This window comes from Galleria mellonella, unplaced genomic scaffold, assembly GCF_026898425.1.
Source record: "Galleria mellonella isolate WM207_F2 unplaced genomic scaffold, CSIRO_AGI_GalMel_v1 utg132, whole genome shotgun sequence".
Taxonomy (NCBI): domain Eukaryota; kingdom Metazoa; phylum Arthropoda; class Insecta; order Lepidoptera; family Pyralidae; genus Galleria; species Galleria mellonella.
Window position 1 is genome coordinate 5,759,921 of NW_026441989.1, and position 18,563 is coordinate 5,778,483.

Here is an 18,563-nt window from a genome sequence, read left to right on the forward strand (position 1 = left end):
TCATGAAGTTCCGAATCATCATGTAAAAGTTTTTCAAGAAGTTAAAAAAATAATTAATAAGAATATTATTTAAAATATACTCTTTATACAGGAGTCCTAAAAACAACATCCTAAAAACTCAGTTCTGGAGCCTCTTAATACCATCGTCAAAAAAAAAGGATTTGATTATGAGAAACTATATCTCTTTTTTTACCTCCGCTTTATGATCAATCATTTTCGCTTCACCGTACAAATGATGCACAATTTAATACGAAAAGACTGATCACGAAACACTTTTTTGGGTACGTATCTGTTGATTTTAGGATTTTGACGCATTGAATCTTTGTCTCATTTTACCAGTGGCCAATGATGTTTATTAAAGCGAGATATAAATAAATTATAAGTCACTCACCAAGGGCGTGGGTGGCGCGTGATTGTTATTTTAATTTGTATTGTAACGTAATAATGACTATGATATGACAATTTCCAGGAAAAAAATTCTAGCAATGAGACCGCGAGTGTCTCCGTTACCAACAATTATATAGAACCTCCTACCGTTCTTTAAGAAATAGCTTTTTTTAGGGTGAAAGTGGAATTGTAATCCAATATACGCAACTTACTGGTTTACGCTAACACAACACCACTACCAGTAAGGAATGATACCTAAGTGAAGTCAGATTAGTTGGTTTATTTTTACTAGTAATTACTATAATGGATATTTACAGGGATACTGTGTGGAGATCGACTCGCTAATACACTCTTTGTTCTAATTTTAAATAATATTAAATTAAAGAAACTAAAATGACACTTGCATTTTAATTACTTTATATGCTGTATGAAACTAATATATTGCTACTTATGCAATGCAAGAGTACTAAACGTTACAATTAAAATATCGATCGAAATTAATTTCATAATTAACCATGCTTATCCTATTAACATAATAAATGTAATAGTTTGGATAGATGGATATTCGTTACTCTGTCACGCAAGAACTATCGAACGGATTTGAATGAAATTTGGTACTCGGTTAGATTGAGGGAGGGGGGGGGGTCTCTTTGTAATGCGGATTACTACTGCCATTGCTAATAATATATCCTAACAGGTCGACCTTCCCGTGGTCCCTCCTGGAAACCATCGTGCTGAATTCCAAGTGTATTCATTACGAAAGGCTAACTGACCTGCCTTTTCATTTTCACGTATTATCTTCACTGATGCCCCGCTAGCATATACCGTTAGCGCAGGCGGGGTTACCACACTATTATCATCCATCAAAAAAACCGGATAGATTACATCCTAACTTAGCACATAGGATTCTAATTGAAAATAATTAATGTGAGTAAAGTCGTGGAATACAACTAGTAGAGAATATTGCTAGCAATTTGTTAGTTCTTATTACTAACAATCAATTCTAACCCATAAAATAGTAGTTTGTAGTATATCTCGGTCAATATCAGGAGAATTGCTGAATTTAGAAAAAAATTATAATATTAAAAGAATGCACTAAACAAAAGCGTAATTCATGAAAGCGGATATAAATAAAATAAACAGAGACATTTCATTATAATTAACTTCCCTTTTTAACAGTTTTAAAGAGAAAGTTGTAGACGAGCTTGGTAACCTTTTCATCGTAAAACATTGTGAGAAATCATACAGAGCCAAGTCTAGTGATTCCCTTGTAGTGAGTTTCTAACGTGGAAAATTTTCATGAGATACCTTTGTCTTTGATGGTACTACATATAAATGGTAGTACTAGTCGACATTGAGAAGCAGTTGTTAGGTAACTTTATGCAATCGACACATAACAGCCAGTGTTTTGCTTGCTATATAGAGCTCCATTCTCAGTACCAGACGAGGAGAAACATTAGCACACGCAACTCGTCCGTAACTCAATCAGTGTTACTAAAATTTAATAATAAATAGCTACTTAATTAGTAATAATACATATACACCTAATATTGGTTGTGTTACAAAAATGTTACGCTATACCGTTTTCAAATTCACTCTATTATTGTCAGTTTGTTATGGCTACATAGATATTGGTAAGTATATTTATTTATACCTATTTTTTCTAATAAAAATCTATACCACTGTCTTGTCTCAAATCATAAACATTTGATACAAACAGATGACGTAAATGCATGTAGGTGCCTTTTGCGTGTTAATTTTTGGCTATATATATATATATATATATATATATATATATATATATATATATATATATATATATATATATATATATATATATATATATATATATATATATATATTTTAGAATATATATATATAATTTCTTTGCAATGAAATGTACAATTGAAATAAATAGGTCAGATGGTAATAATTACTTAGATTATATACCTAGGAGAATTGTATAAAACTCAATCACTATCGAAATTAGGTACTTACCAATATAAATTTACATTTTATTAAAATCACTTGTAATTACACGATTACAGGAAAATATCTTAAGGAATATATATATATATATATATATATATATATACTAGCTGACCTGACAAACGTTGTTTTGCCATCTGAATACATTTTTCTATATAAAGACAGCCTAATCACCTAGCACTATACTATACTTTATGACCTATTCCCATACCTACTAAATATACATTAAAAAAAATCGTAAAAATTGGTCGAGTCGTTTCGAAGGAGTTCCACCATAAACTCTGTTACTCGAGATATATATATATATATATATATATATATATATATATATATATATATATATATATATATATATATATATATATATATATATAATTAGAATTTTACATAATAGATTGAGATGTCTGTCGTTTATATAATGGTGCCTACATTATCCAGATTGCAGTAATGTTTCAACAAATAATTTTTTTTTTTGCATTTATATAGTCGCGTACGTTTTAATCCTACAAAAGAATTATAATAATGCCGATGTACCTAAAAGATAATTATACTCGATCACACCAGATGACTTATTTGTTCGATGACATAAGTTCTGCAGTAAATAAGTAAAAAATTATATTATATATACAATAAATATTACACTATCTGTATTTATATATATCCGAAAGATAAATAATAGTTTGGTTAATCGAGTCTAGATTGTACCTACATTAATTTAAAGTTATGACATGACTTTGAATTAATGTAAAACACGAAGGAAAATGAGTAGGTGTACTATGTACTTGCTTCTCGACAATTATCATGTAACTAGATTACCTACATAATAATAAAACCTGTCATAAATTGGCCGTTTATGTCTATTCATACAAAAATAACTTAGTTTTTAGAGAGAAGGGATGCTTAGTAATGGCTAATATAGTATTATATTATCTACGATAATGGGGTCTAGTGGCGCCATTTCTAGCATAGCATACCTTATCAGGTCGACTTCCACGCAGCCCCTCCTGAAAACCGTTGTAATTAAATCCTGGTGAATTACTTACGATAGGTCAACTGACTTGCTTTCATTCTCACCTATCACTTTTCACTGGTGTCCCGCCAATATATACCGACAAGTTTACTATTTAATTTTCAGCCATTAAAAAAACAGTCGTTGTAATTAATTAGAAGGTAATAACTAAGGACCTGTTACATACATATCAAGGTCCTACTATTTTATAACATAAAATTGATATTCGAAGCATGAGTCGCAAGCAGATATTTTATGGACATCATTTCAATATGATCTAGGTGGTCATGGTCAGGACGTAAACACGGCCAGTGCCAAACGTGCACTAATATGATTCTACAAGTAAACGTAACATAAACCTAGATTACAAGTTTCATAAAACTTGTAATATGAAATTAGTTTAGCGATCTTAGTTCATTGTATTGTATCGTATATAGGTGACGGTTATCATTTTCCGTCAGGTGGGCAGTCAATTTCCCATTCTAATAGCAATAAAAAATATAATCCTAGATAAAGTGTATCTGTGTAAATACTTCGTCAAAAACAATACTCTTTTATTCTTGCGTACGTGAATAAGAATATCAATATCAGAATAGCCGATTTAATCAGTATATAAAGTATATTATGTGTTAAGTCAGAATAAGTATAACCTACCCGTGTACCATATTTCATTCATCAATGATCAGCAGTTTAATTATGATTGTGTAACAAATATCTAAACATATTTATAAACTTTCACATTTATAAAACGTATTAGTAGAAATTCTCAATAATTATTTTAGAATATATATATATATATATATATATTTAGCGTTTGATGTATGGCAGGGATTACCAAATTTTTTTACAGTTGTACCTAAAGAAGATAAAACAAGTGTTACGGTTGTCAATAATGAAACAGCAATGAAATGTACAATTGAAATAAATAGGTCAGATGGTAATAATTACTTAGATTATATACCTAGGAGAATTGTATAAAACTCAATCACTATCGAAATTAGGTACTTACCAATATAAATTTACATTTTATTAAAATCACTTGTACTTACACGATTACAGGAAAATATCTTAAAGTTTGCGATAGAAATTCGGCCGATGTAAACGACTGTATAGCTGAAGCAGTACAGAATGGACTGGCTGTATTGGCGGATGGAATCACAGAGTTGGGAGTACCACCCGTAGATCCATATAGACAAAAAGACTTGCATGCCGAATATAATAACAACCAGGTAACTTAACTTTCTATAGATAATACCGATTTAAATGATTAATAATCAAATAAATAATAATTACATTGCACAAATTTGTAATTTAGTTTTCATACTGTTGTTATGGAAACTATGATTTCTCTGTTTTTAATAGTAAGATTTTATATATAATATGTGTGACTGGAGCTTACAAGTAAAAAAATAAATATATAAAATATTTATAAATACCTACTTTTTATCAAAGGTTTAAGTTTGAACTATGTTTGACGCTAATTTTTAAGTTTAAGTAATTTTTAAGTTTAAGTACTATTTTCATCGAGAACTATCTCGGTAAATTTACACTGTACAATAGATGCTGCGACGTGCTGTGAAGATTAAATACATCTAGATGAAACAATGAAATAACAAAAAAGTTGGAACGAAAATGCTTAACTAAATAATTACTGACACGTTGTTTTTTTTAAACTGTACGAAAATTTAACCCTTTTATTCATAGACCTTAAACGTCTAAGCCAATTTAAGCTATTTATGCATTTATTTTACATTTTTCCGCTAATTTCTCGAATTAAAAGATCAAAAGAAATACTGATAGTTAAAATATATTTGTAGAAAGTTTCATTTTTTAAGAAAAAGCAAACAATAATTATGAAATATACATAAATAAATAAATTAGTTCGAATAATGCCATACTTAGGGGAGCACGGGGGAATCAGAGCCACAGGGTAATGGGAGTTACTCTAGTTTACATGCTTCTTGACAATTTAGACCCTGTTTTGTTTTAACGTATTACAAAAGGACGCAGGAGGGGTGCATATGCCTCGTTGTGTCACCGTTTAGTTGACTTTTAGTACACAAATAAATAGCACGTCAGTTTTTTAAGCTATTCATCTAATTTTTGACAACATTCAAGGACAAATTGTGAGTTTTTAATTTATTTTATTATTAGTATTGCTTCTTTTATCTTATAGATTTATCATTAGAGTATCGTATAAAAAGGTTAATTTATGTAAATAAGCAATTGTATTTTGACAATTATATGAAAACCTAAAAATGAGTATTTGGGGAAATGGGAGTCGAATGGCTCTCATTACCCACTTCATTTCTTGTAGTTTTTTTTCAGATGCCTTGAAAACAAGATAGGATTACGGATAAATATCAGTGGAATCTGGTTACTACACCGTGCTATCAAGAGAGTCAATGAAGATGGAATATATCTGCATAAGGCTGCCCAAGGGTTTAATATTCCATATAGTACTTTGCAAAAAAGGTATCGCAGAGCAGTACAAACCAATCCTCGTCTCGGAAGGAAACCAATATTTTCTCCAACTCAAAAACAAATTTTGGCTGATCATCTCATTCACATGTCGAATCTTTTTTACGGCTTAGACTCCATGAAATTTAGAAAATTAGCATACGAGTGTGCTGAACAGTTGAAGATATCTCATAATTTTAATAAGGAACTTAAATGTGCGGGACCAGACTGGCTTAAAGGATTTTTGAAAAGAAATACTAATATCAGTGTTCGCAAACCTGAGTCAACTAGTATTAACAGAATTGAGGGATTTAACAGAGTAGAAGTAGAATTATTTTCCAAAAATCTTGAGGAACTAATGATAAAAAATAATGATGCAGCGCACCAAATATTTAATGTAGATGAGACGGGAGTGTCTACAGTGCAGAAACCAGGAACAATTTTAGCAAAAACAGGTCAAAAACGAGTTGGTACTGTCACTTCTTGGGAGAGAGGAAAGACAGTCACTGTTGTTTGTGCAATGAGTGCTTCTGGCGTTTATGTGCCTCCTATGTTTATATATCCGAGACAACGTCATTCTCCTCTTTTAGAGAAAGATGGTCCTCCGGGTGTAATTTACGATTGTTCAAAAAATGGATGGACAAATGAAAATCTATTTTTTAAATGGTTGCAACATTTCAAAATGTTTGTAAAACCGAGTAAGGAAAACAAAATATTGCTTATTCTAGATAATAATAACAGCCACTCCATTTTAGAAGCATATGAATTTTGCAAAGCTAACTACATCAACATGTTGTCTACACCACCACACTCCTCGCATCGTTTGCAGCCTCTAGATATAACATTTTTTGGTCCTCTAAAAAAAGCATACAATCGCGAATGTGACCTATATCTCAAATCAAAAATGATTAAAATCACAATGTATGATATGCACATGCCCAATATTCAGGTAGTGATTCTGCCAAAAATTATGTTTGTGATTTTTGTATGAGGCGATAATTGTTTTTAATTACATATAATTATCTATAATTTTGCATGTTCCTAAAGATAATATAATTGTATTTTGAATGAGAATAAGTTTAGTTTATAAACACATGAGGAAAATGTATAATTATACAATATTTTGTTACATATTGTTATTGTGGTTACCATTACCCCGATGGATCTTATTGCCCCTATTTCTGGTTCTAATTACCCCGTACTCTTGGCAATGGGAGCCAATGTTACTTTTTTTTTAAGTAAGAATTATTTTCATTTTAAGTAGGTTTTTTTTAATATCTATATTAACAGGATAAGCCTGATTAGTTTACATTATAATTAAAAGAAAAAATTAAAATAAAAAGTGATTTATACAAAAATTTATTTAAGTTTTAGCTTAAGTGGCGCCAATTCCCCCGTGCTCCCCTATACAATAAAAGTTTACATGACATGTGAACTACTAATCATTTATATTTAGGTATCTAACGAGCTTACTCGTATTACTTGCTTTATAGGAATAATATTTTAGAAACATCCCAGAATAAAGGTTGAGGTATACGAGACCTTCTGAACTAGAATCCAAACAAGTTTCCATCTATGCTAAAATATGTTAAGCATATTATGAATCCAGATTGTGGGTTCAATAAGTGATCGGATTAATAAAATATCTCTTTTTTATTTGCATCATAAGATTAGGCGGGGAAAAATAATTGCTCAAATTTTATTATATATATATTCTTTATTGCACTAAAACATACAGTAACAACAATAAGTTAATAACAATGTTAGCAAAGGCGAACTTATCTCTAAAAGAGATCTCTTCCAGTCAACCTAACGCAGTGGCATAGAAAGTAGTGAGTGGGCAGTAGTAGTGCTAAACAGAAGTTAAAATAAATATTTACATAAATAATAAATCATATATATATATATATAATATTATTTTAACCAATTAAAAAATACGCTGTACAATACAACCATAATAATAAGAAAGATATTGATATAAATCAATAGTTATTTTATTTATATGCTACTGAATCTATCATACGTATATACATATCACACGTGATATAATGGGGTACCAAATCACAATACGTCATATTTTTATATTAATTGAGTGGCGTGATTAGGTATTTTACAAAAAAAATATATTATATTAAAGCATAAAATATTTTTCTTTATAAGTGTTTCATATGTAATAACGAACTGCTTCTATTTATTTACAGATTACAGCTAAAATGGATATGAAAGATATATATGTACATGGGTTGAAATCGTCTGAAATTAAAGATGCCAGGTTAGTTTTTTTTTTTTTTTAATAATAATATAATGTACCTGCCATATTATTATACGCTGGTTAAGAACCAGTGAAACATGATAGATAAGGGTTAAGTCCGATCAATTAGCCCATCGTGACGGTTTACCAGGAATAAACAAAGTGGAGTATATTGCCACTGGTAGATGGTGCTACTAGACTCTATTACTAACAATCTTCTTCCACCTTGCCTGGTTGATTAAGTGTTGACAACTAAAAAAATATTATTTTTATTATTGTGACTAATAATTTGAGAAATTCCTTAAAACGCGACACAATGGTTAAAGCAGAAATGATGTAGCTAATATGTTTTATTAGGTTTTTTTTTATGCAAATTAAAATGGCAAACAGATCGAAGGCCTATCTGATGGAAAGTGATAGGCGCCTATAGACATTTATAAATGACATATGAGTACTATTGACATAACAGAGGACCCTATACTATGTTGGCTGTGAAACCCTTCTTGTGTTACCATTCCTGAAAACTAAGTTGTTAAGCATCTGCGCCCTGTAATTTCATTGCCATATTCCACTCTTCAAACCGAAACACAGCTATACAAACACTTCACGGCAGTAATATGAATAGGACAGAGGTACTCAAGCAGACGACTATACAGTCTCCCTCAGGTTTAATATTGAAAACTGACTGAAAAGAAAAATATTTATTTTTTCATTCAGATTACGTGCTGATGATGACCAATTTTACTTGGAAGTTGATCTTACTACACCAAAAGTGTTTGTGACCGGTCAATACCAAGGCGAAGGACGCTATAATTCGTTGAAGATTGCCGCCAAAGGGTCTTTCAATAGCACCATGAGTTCGTATAATAATACCTAATTCATTTTAGAATTGCCTACCTAAACTGCAAATTATTTTCAATACGGAATCAGAACTTCATAGTATTTATTTTTCTTGTCGCATTAATAAGCTCAGAACAAGCTGAGTCTACTTTTTATTCAGTGTTTAAAATCAAATATTATCCGCTGCACTTCCAATGTGAAATAGTATAGTGTAGTGTTAGTAGTAGACGTTACTCCTTCAAGTTCGTCAAACGTAAATGTTACCTTCTAAGTGCTAAAATGAAATTGTTCTAGCTGATTTGGTATATACCTGGAAATTAGAGGGCGTCCCTGAGAAAAAAGACAACGAGACATATATGCGAATAAAGTCTTTCTATATGAGGCCAGATGTCGGAAATATGGTGTCATATTTATCAAATGATAACCCTGAGAGCCGAGAACTAGGTAAGTATTTATATTTCGTCTTTTTTTGTTGTTGTTTATTTAGTATTAAAATCTTTTTTTTTTCTCAATGGCAATTTTACGACCATTTCTGCCAGAGTCATGTATAAGAGATTCATAATTCGAAAATTATTATTTTTCTACAAGCAATATTCAAAGCATACCATTATCGTAACAAACAATTACGCATTGTTCCATTGGGTAAATATGTTTACTCAAACTACAGTACTTTAATTTAAACTCAAAAACATGTTTATATTTACACTATGCTCAATTTATAATAATTATATTTTTTTTTATCATAGATTCACTTTATCTGTGTCTAAATGTAAATTTAAAGTTAAAAAGTTTTTAAATTTAAAGTTATTTATTTTATTCAATGACAATAATATATCATGCAATTAAATATGATAGTGGCAAGTTATCATTAGTAACAGCTAAATTAAAAAATACACATCCCATAAATAAATAAAACTATTAAACAATTACATTTTAATTACACGAACAGTTTGACGTATCTGCATGATATTTATTTAAGCAAGTCATGTAGACTAATACTCGCTATTTTCCACCATAATAAACCCACCACTAGTTTGTGTAGTGTTATGACGACTTGCAAATCTTATTAGACAATGTAACAGAAATGTATAATAATGTAGATACTTAACAGCCCCTTACAAACAGAAGGAAAATATTCTACGTATACTACTGCGGAAAATAGGACTCCCCAGAGACTATCATAAGAAGCAGTCCTAAACAACCATTATGTTTACTTTCTCTTTACTTTTACTTTCTGTTCTTGAATTAAGATCGTGACAATCTCAATTGTGCATCTAGTAGAAATAATCTTATATTGCATTTGCCTTTTTTTTACTATTTCAATGATTAACTGTCCACTGCTGGATATAAACCTTCCCAATAAGGGAAGTTTTGCCAGTAGTTGCCACGCTTGGCAGGCGGGTTGGCAACCACAGTTAGGCCTTTGAGGATTTTTTAAGAGGGACATTGCTGCCCATCCTTCTTCCTCCTTTAGTCACCTCTTACGACACCCATGGGAAAGGAAGGGGTGGCCCATTCTATGTCGGGGCACACACGGCGTTTGCCTTTATGAGCTTGCAAATTTAATATTTTCCTTCCGCCGTCTGTTATCGTAGTACCGTTTTTCTTTAGTAACGGAGACTAATAGTTCCTTTGCTAAAACTCTGTCAAGTCCTGCTTTTATCTTCATCTATCATCTCTCACTGATGCTCTGCGAACAAATTCAGATAGTACAGCCAGGGTTATCATTCCATTATCCTCTACGTGGACCTCTACATGGTGAAGGCTTAGGAAGGAAGTGTTAGCAATGTGGATTATTGGTACCACTGTATTTTGTCAGATTCTCTACGAGAACCCCACTTAAAACTATCGTGGTAAATTTATAATGATTTCGCCGTGATGGGCCAACTGACCTGACTTTATCCTGATCATTTCATCCTCCACTAGTGCCCCACTATTATACACCGTTATCATAAGTGGGTGCATCATCAATTTTCATCTATTGACCAGAACTGAAATTTTGGGGTCATCTACCTTCGCTTAATTTATAGTCAGAAATGGATTGTTATGGAATAGTTAAATGATAAGAATAAAGACTATTTATTCATATTCTACTTTTTGTTTCAGTTGATATAGGAAACAGATTCATCAATAGCAACAATAATTGGAGATTGATGTATCGAGAGTTATTGCCGTTGGCACAAGCCAACTGGAACAAAATTGGAGTTCGAATTGCAAACAAAATATTTCTGAAAATACCTTACAATCAATTATTTCCTGCCTTATCGTGATTGTAATTACTAATTTCATATTTTTTGTACATACATTTGTATTTTGGCACACATTAATGTAGATAATTCTCGCTCCTGTTATACCCACTTAAATTAGTCGATTGTTCTATAAATACAAAATTAAAGAAATATGTGATTAATGATTTGTCTGTGATACCAAAAATACAAAGATTAAAGAAGGAACGAAAAACGCCGCGTTATTTTGCAAACACATAGTACTTATTTGTTAGGTACATAGACAATAATTAGCCCGTATATAAAATAGGGCCTATTTTGGATGGAATATCAAATTGATTATTGATTTACTGTGTAGATAGCGTAAAATAAGTATAAGGTAATGGGATTAATTAAGTTAGTTAGTATCTATAAGGTAAAATCTACATTTTTTGTAGATATTTATTAAGTACTCATGGCATTGGACTATTTGTTATTATAAGTTTATTATTTGTTATAACTATTTAATCTATCATACTTAATTAAGAATGTATTATATTTTTCAAAGAAAAATAACTTTTATATTTGCTTATATAATGACATTATAAGGCGCTATTGTTATGAAATTTGTTACATAAAAAATTATAATGATTTTTTATTTTTATTTAGAATAGTACCTATATAAAGCGGCAAATTATAGAGTCAGTTTTATGTGCCTGGCACTTCTGGACAAATTTTTGACTGCGCCCATCTGATGATGAAAAAAATTCACCGGGAATCCACGTTTCATTCCAAAGTCAGATTTAAAGCGATTCTTTATTAATTTTAGTATCTCTCTTACATAAGGGCCCTTTTTTAAAGAACTTATTGTAAATTGTTGGCTAAATGGTGTATTGATGATGATGATGAGTGGTGCTGTGAGCTCAAATATATACTTTATGAGTCAATTTGAATATTTGATTAATTTTACAGTGATGAAAAACACCAGTAATAAATCAAGAGCTGAAATTTTAATTTGAAATTATGAATTGAAATTTATAAATATGAATTATCAAGCTGGTGACAATGCATTCAGTCATCCTTTACCAATCGCTACTATTATTATCTAGTGAGTGACTAAAAAAATAACTAGTGACCTAAGCTCCAGAATAAAGACCTCTGATTACATATCTTACAAACACTTTGTGATAGCTGGAAGTTGCTTGAAATGAGCAGTTAATCTTAATTTTTATTTAATTAAAAATTTTGTAAAACATGAAACTATTAGAGATTATAATATTATTCAAAACCTGTTAGAAAATAAACACTGGTGCTGCCCCTGCTGAGGGATTTAGAAACTAAAATAGAATTAATTCTGTCCATTGTTATTATATGGCTTATTTAAGTTTTTATTCCAGGGGGGGGGGTCTAGTCTAGGCAAAAAGGCACATTATGTACTCTCAGACATCTTTACGCATAATCTAGCCCGCTTCCCTGGTCCATTTGCATCTTAAGATAAGCATCCGACAATTCTGATGTGAGATATAATAAATGAATAAATAAATAAAAAAACCTTTTATTTCCCATTATAAATCTTAACAATTTCTTTCTTAATAAAATAAACTTATAAAAATTATTCAATTCGTTACATAAATTCTTCATTATTGTTTTATATTCTTTTTATATATTATTTTTATTATTATTTGCTTTATTTAGATATCCATTTAAGTTTATAGGTCTCTCTCAACCTTTTTCAAATGTTTGAAACATATGGGGTGAGATATACCCAACCTTAATTGCGGAAGGGAAAGGGATTGTTTGTAATGGGCTCTAACGATTCCATTGGAATATATCTTGTCAGGTCCACTACCGCGTTGTTAATTCTTGTCGAATTCTTCATGATGTGTCGACTGATCTGTTTTTATCCTTACCTGTTGTTTATCACTACTGCCTTGTCAGCATATACCAAAAGCGCAAGCGGAGTTAGGTACTATTCCATTTTTACTTAACTAAAAACACCCTAAATGATCTATTATCGTTGTAGATGTGGTTTAATAATCTTAGTGTTTAACAGGGTAGTGCATATAACTCATTTAGCAGGTACGAAGCGATTGTGCTATATAACAACAAAAATATTTTTTATAATTAACAAATGATCACCAGAAGATAGCGTAGCACATTATGTAACTGCTTTCATTATTTACTTAGTTACAAGATTTGTAAATAGATTGACTCTTTAGACTCCACGGTATATTATCATTGTCAGTTGGATAGAAAACGTTTTAGAATAAATTAGCTTTTTTATACAGCAGTGGGTAAAGTATTAGATGTAGTATCTAAGTAGTAATTATTCGCACAATGTATAAATATATTACAACTTGGCAACACTGTTATAAACTGTCACCTAATGTCAATACTTCGATAATGTCATGTCAATCAATGTCAAGTTTGATGTATATTTAAAAATGTGTTTTTACTCTTCATTTGTGATTTGATAAATATTTCGAATGAAAGAAATATCAAAACCAAATTATGGCTGTAATATTGAAGTATTTAATTGCCGGCTTAGTGAGATATTGGTTAATTCACATAGATTATTGGCAAACTATAGCGAATAGGGTTGAAATAGCAACGCCTCTGAACTCCTGGAAAAGGTTAATTGAGGGCGTCTATTTGTATGGTCACAATATAAACCCATATGAAGGCGATTCTTTTCACGAATCTCCTATTATGCTTGTTCTCTTTTACTACTTGATGAAAAGAATACCATTTATTCTGCCAGCACTTTTTACTGTACTGGATCTGCTTACAGCCTACTTGCTGTACCGTACTTCTAAAGCATTTATAAATATGTTTAAAGACTCTCAAGATAAGAAATTGGAAGAAGTATCTGAAGAATCGAAAAATATGCTTTTGAATGATTCTCAATTGAAAGAAGCTTCAGAATATGTCTTATCAGTGTATTTATTTAATCCATACTCAGTGTTGAACTGTGTTGCAATGACTACAACAGTGATACAAAATTTATTAGTAGCGGCTTCGTTGTGGGGAGCGTCCACTGGCCACAGAATACTGGCTTGTGTGTTTGTTGCTTTTGCAACACACCAAGCTTTATACCCTGTACTGTTAATTGTACCCATTGCAATTTTGTTGGCCGAGGTCAACAAAGGCTGCCACAAATGTTCCTACATCAAAACCTTATTAGTATTTGTGCTTTGCTGGGGTTTCCTGATATATATTTCTGCATATATTATGGATGGATCTTATGAATATGTATATGATACTTATGGATTCATGTAAGTTTATTTATAATAAAAATGTGGGCATATTATAAATTTGTTAAGTAAAGAAATATTTATTTAGAGTATAAATAAGGTTTGAAGGGTGGGATAGGGCAGTGAATTTATAGGGTACAGAGCCATAACACCTTAGTCCTCTGGAATGGCAACAGGAAAGAGAGAGTATCATGAGCATAACAGTATACTTTGTTATGTCCATAGTACTGCTAATGTCTATAGGCAATGGTTACCACTTTCCATCAGGTGGGCTGTTGTTTGCCATTCTAAGTTGTATAAAAATTTAGGAATTTCAAAATATGAAATGATTTCATTTTGATCAACATGTTAACAATTCTGTTTAATATGAAGAATCAAAATCAGTTTATAATTGATGAGGGTATTGAATGTATGAAAAAATGTAGTTGAATGACTTAAGTCGATGAGTAAAACTCACAATGTTTAAATAATGAATTATATAGATGACTATACAACTATGTATATGGTCTTTTTGAGTATGAGTATGAACTTATATATACTCAAAAACACTCAACATAATACAAATATTATCTATTCCAGATTGACTGTGCCTGATTTGAAGCCCAATATTGGTCTGTTCTGGTATTTCTTCACAGAGATGTTTGAGCATTTCAGACTGCTGTTTGTGTGTGCTTTCCAAATCAATGCACTTGCCCTATATGTGATTCCTTTAACATTGAGATTTAAAAAGGAGCCAGTACTTTTAGCAACTGTACTTGTAGCATTGTCTACTATATTCAGATCTTACCCATGTATTGGTGATGTTGGATTTTATATGGCACTCTTACCTATGTGGAAACACCTATTCACATGTATGTATATATTAAATATGTAATTAGTTAAATATGAATAGAATGTATTAATATCTTATATTTATTTTGATATATGTAAAGCTAATCTAAAAAAGTTTACTCTGAGGAGCTTAGATATATTTTAATAGAATTTTATAAAAATGTTAGCAAACAAATTATTGAACAGTACAGTCTGCTTTTTTTTAATGGATATATATTGGAATGGTAACCTTGCCAGTGCTTATGGTATATACTTGCTGAACACCAATGAGAGACAATAAGTGAGCATGAAAAGGCAGGTCTGTTATGATGAACCTGCCTGAAATTCAATTTTCCTATGGTTTCCAGTGGAGACCATGTGGAGATCTACCTGGCAGGGTATATTGCTAGCACATACAAATATAATAAAAGAACAATTAATAGAGTACCAAATTATTACTAATTCCATTTAGACAGTGTTTCTGTGAATACATTTACATAATAAATCAGATATGACGTTTTAGTAGTAAAATACATTGTACAAAATTATGGTTTTTTTTTTATCTATCTATATAATCTAAGAATTTAAAAGCACACTTCATTTTTATTACAGTTATGCAGCAAAAATTCATAGTGGGTTGTGCCTTTATCATCACATCAGCGTTGGGACCAACAGTGTGGCACCTCTGGATATATTCGGGCTCGGCAAATGCCAACTTCTTTTTTGGAGTAACACTGTCATTTGCTACAGCACAGATATTTCTTATTACTGATTTACTTTTTGCATATATTAAGAGAGAGTTCACATTAAAGCACGGTACTTCACGCCAAGTGGATGGTAAACCTGCCAAACTAGTCCTACGATAATGACATTTTGTGATTTATTTATAATTAGTTTAAAACCAAAATGGGATTTTATTTAATTTATATATGTAATTGTACAAGTGTTACGTAAGGGCCAGTATTGACTTGTATGCAATTCGTTTCTGAAATATATTACATGTCAAGACTCTTAGGGAATACTTAACCCAGATTTCACATTTGGAATAAGGTGTTGTGATCAGTATAATAATACCACAAAGTATTTAGTATTGAACAAAAAATATATTAATTATGCCGTGTTCTTTTAGTTACAAAGGCATTTTGTTACCTTATGCCTTAATGGAGCTATTAGAGAAAACAAATTTCGTATTAATTGAAAATTGTCTTAATAAAAATGGAATATATTGTTTAGTTAATTTTGCCGCCATGTATAATAATGTACTTTTAATGTAATATACATTAAATAAAAAACGCTTAATGATAAGCATTTTTTATTTAATGTTGTTTTTTATTTATATTTAAGTCTAAAATTGCATTTAAAATTTATGAAATTATTTTGCACAAGGTTTGATGGATATTAGTGTAACAAAATTAAATTATTAATGATATCTAATGTATGATTGAGTTTATTTAATGTGAATGTGTATTATGTATATTTAACATATAAATAACCTACATTTTAGTTTGCAGATATATTGTATTAAGTTGGTTGAATGAGGCAAGTTGATGGTTCACCTGTTAGATAGTGATACTAATTGACAATCATCTGTGGTTATGGACATCAAATAATACCGCCATTAACACTCCCTCCGCCCTAGGATCAGTATAAACCAAACATACCTACTGATCATAACGTAACATTTTTTTTTAATGGGTGATAATGCAGTGGTAACCCCGCCTGCGCTAACGGTATACGCTGGAACATTATTGGATTTGGTGAAAACACACCCTTGTGTATATCCGATCGCACAAACTCGCAACATAAAATATCCTTTGTTATATTTTGGTGTCGGAAGTAACCTTTAAGAAAAAATATAGTTTTGAAAATAAACCGTTATATGTAGGTTCAAAAACTAAAGCCGCATTACTGAAAAATCACGCCCTTAAAAGTATGAAACAAAAAATATTCTCATCTGAAATTATGTGCATACTTTTTAAATATTTATTATCTATTAAATAAGCAACTTTCACATGTTTATTCATTTAATGTATTGAATACATATTTATAGTGATGTTCAGACAATAGACGTGGTCGTATGCCACCTACGATAAAAAAAAATTGCAACAATAGTAACTGATTGTAAACTTTAGAGCAATATTAACTACCCTATACGTCCAGAGGGCACCATATATATGACAATAAGAAAAAATTTCATACTTATTATTATTTTTCGTCGTGTAGTTTTAGTTTTTGAACTTTTTATTTCAATTAATTTGGGGTAATAATTTTGTGACAACTTATTTTCACTTAAAATTTAGAAAAAAATATGTTGGACTCACATCTGAGGCGTGATTTCTATTTATATTGATTAAAATTATTTGTTTTCTTCTAATTATTCCCAATTATCGGGTACATGCAAGAATGACCGCGAACAACAGCTAACGTATATATTATTGAAGTGTGCTAATTAAGCCCTTTCATTTGATACAAACATCGTATCATAAATTTTTTTTTAGGTAATGATTTCTAAGTAGCGCCATATTTAATTAAAATGTAAAATAAAAAATGTGACTTCACATGCCCTATAACCAGGAGACGATCAAAAGGCTTCCAACGATACCTCATTTGTTAAAATATGATAAGTAGGTAATTTAGAAGTTAGAGAAAACAGATAAACATACACCCAAATACGTGCATACCGGTCAAAATTATAACCCTACCTTTTGTTTCTCCGTAATCGGGCGATAAAATAGCAGCTTGTTTGCATTCTAAAAGTCACTAAAACAATGAAAACGTAATATTTTGTTAAGTGTACCATGTTTTAGTATGTTAATTTTTCTACCAAATTTAAAAATAATTACCTAGATATTGTCTCTATGTATTCAATCAAAAATAGTTTTGTTATACTAATTCCTGCTGTCAATATAACATCGCCTATATATCAACAAAACAAACAACTATGCTAGTAACCATCTTTGTAAACGATCAAATTATTTTTGTTTTTTACGATTAAAATTGTACACGAATTTATTTTATTAAGATGTGAAGAATAAAACTCATGATGATGTGAAATTAAAAAGTCACGATTTAAGTACTGATTGTTGTCAATAATGAAATAAAATATTTTTAATTAAATTTTTATTAATTTCAATATTACCTGTATTTTATATAATAAATACGCTACAGTGGCGAGTGTGGCCATTTTAAGGCAACAAAAGCGGTGGAAATCGCTTATAGTAAATTTTATTATTTCATTAACCAAGTGTGTATATTTCGCCATTCTATGGAATTTATACAAAAATGTATGGTCATTGTATACTATCTACATCACATATTTAGGGATTCAATTTATGTTTACTGTATATATCTTAACGTAA

At 30.6% G+C, this 18,563-nt stretch overlaps 2 protein-coding genes across 2 annotated transcripts; both read left to right on the top strand.

Moving 5' to 3' along the window:
* The first annotated feature begins 1,745 nt into the window (after nt 1-1,745).
* LOC113518150 (uncharacterized) lies at nt 1,746-12,087 on the top strand. Its single transcript, XM_026902932.3, has 6 exons — nt 1,746-2,021; nt 4,445-4,614; nt 8,047-8,117; nt 8,814-8,953; nt 9,231-9,380; nt 11,043-12,087. The coding sequence occupies exons 1-6, from the start codon at nt 1,955-1,957 to the stop codon at nt 11,204-11,206; spliced, it is 762 nt and encodes a 253-aa protein (XP_026758733.1). The 5' UTR covers nt 1,746-1,954; the 3' UTR covers nt 11,207-12,087.
* A 1,461-nt stretch (nt 12,088-13,548) lies between these two features.
* On the top strand, nt 13,549-18,308 carry LOC113518291 (phosphatidylinositol glycan anchor biosynthesis class U protein). Its single transcript, XM_026903140.3, has 3 exons — nt 13,549-14,415; nt 14,974-15,245; nt 15,817-18,308. The coding sequence occupies exons 1-3, from the start codon at nt 13,652-13,654 to the stop codon at nt 16,068-16,070; spliced, it is 1,290 nt and encodes a 429-aa protein (XP_026758941.1). The 5' UTR covers nt 13,549-13,651; the 3' UTR covers nt 16,071-18,308.
* Nucleotides 18,309-18,563: the final 255 nt, after the last annotated feature.

Bases quoted from the DNA above. Each gene is read 5' to 3' on its own strand.
- LOC113518150 (XM_026902932.3), top strand. From the start codon at position 1,955: ATGTTACGCTATACCGTTTTCAAATTCACTCTATTATTGTCAGTTTGT. The intron at 8,954-9,230 runs GTTCGTATAATA...AAATTGTTCTAG, and splicing joins GTCTTTCAATAGCACCATGA to CTGATTTGGTATATACCTGG. The intron at 9,381-11,042 runs GTAAGTATTTAT...TTTTTGTTTCAG, and splicing joins CCCTGAGAGCCGAGAACTAG to TTGATATAGGAAACAGATTC.
- LOC113518291 (XM_026903140.3), top strand. From the start codon at position 13,652: ATGGCTGTAATATTGAAGTATTTAATTGCCGGCTTAGTGAGATATTGG. The intron at 14,416-14,973 runs GTAAGTTTATTT...TATCTATTCCAG, and splicing joins TATGATACTTATGGATTCAT to ATTGACTGTGCCTGATTTGA. The intron at 15,246-15,816 runs GTATGTATATAT...TTTTTATTACAG, and splicing joins GTGGAAACACCTATTCACAT to TTATGCAGCAAAAATTCATA.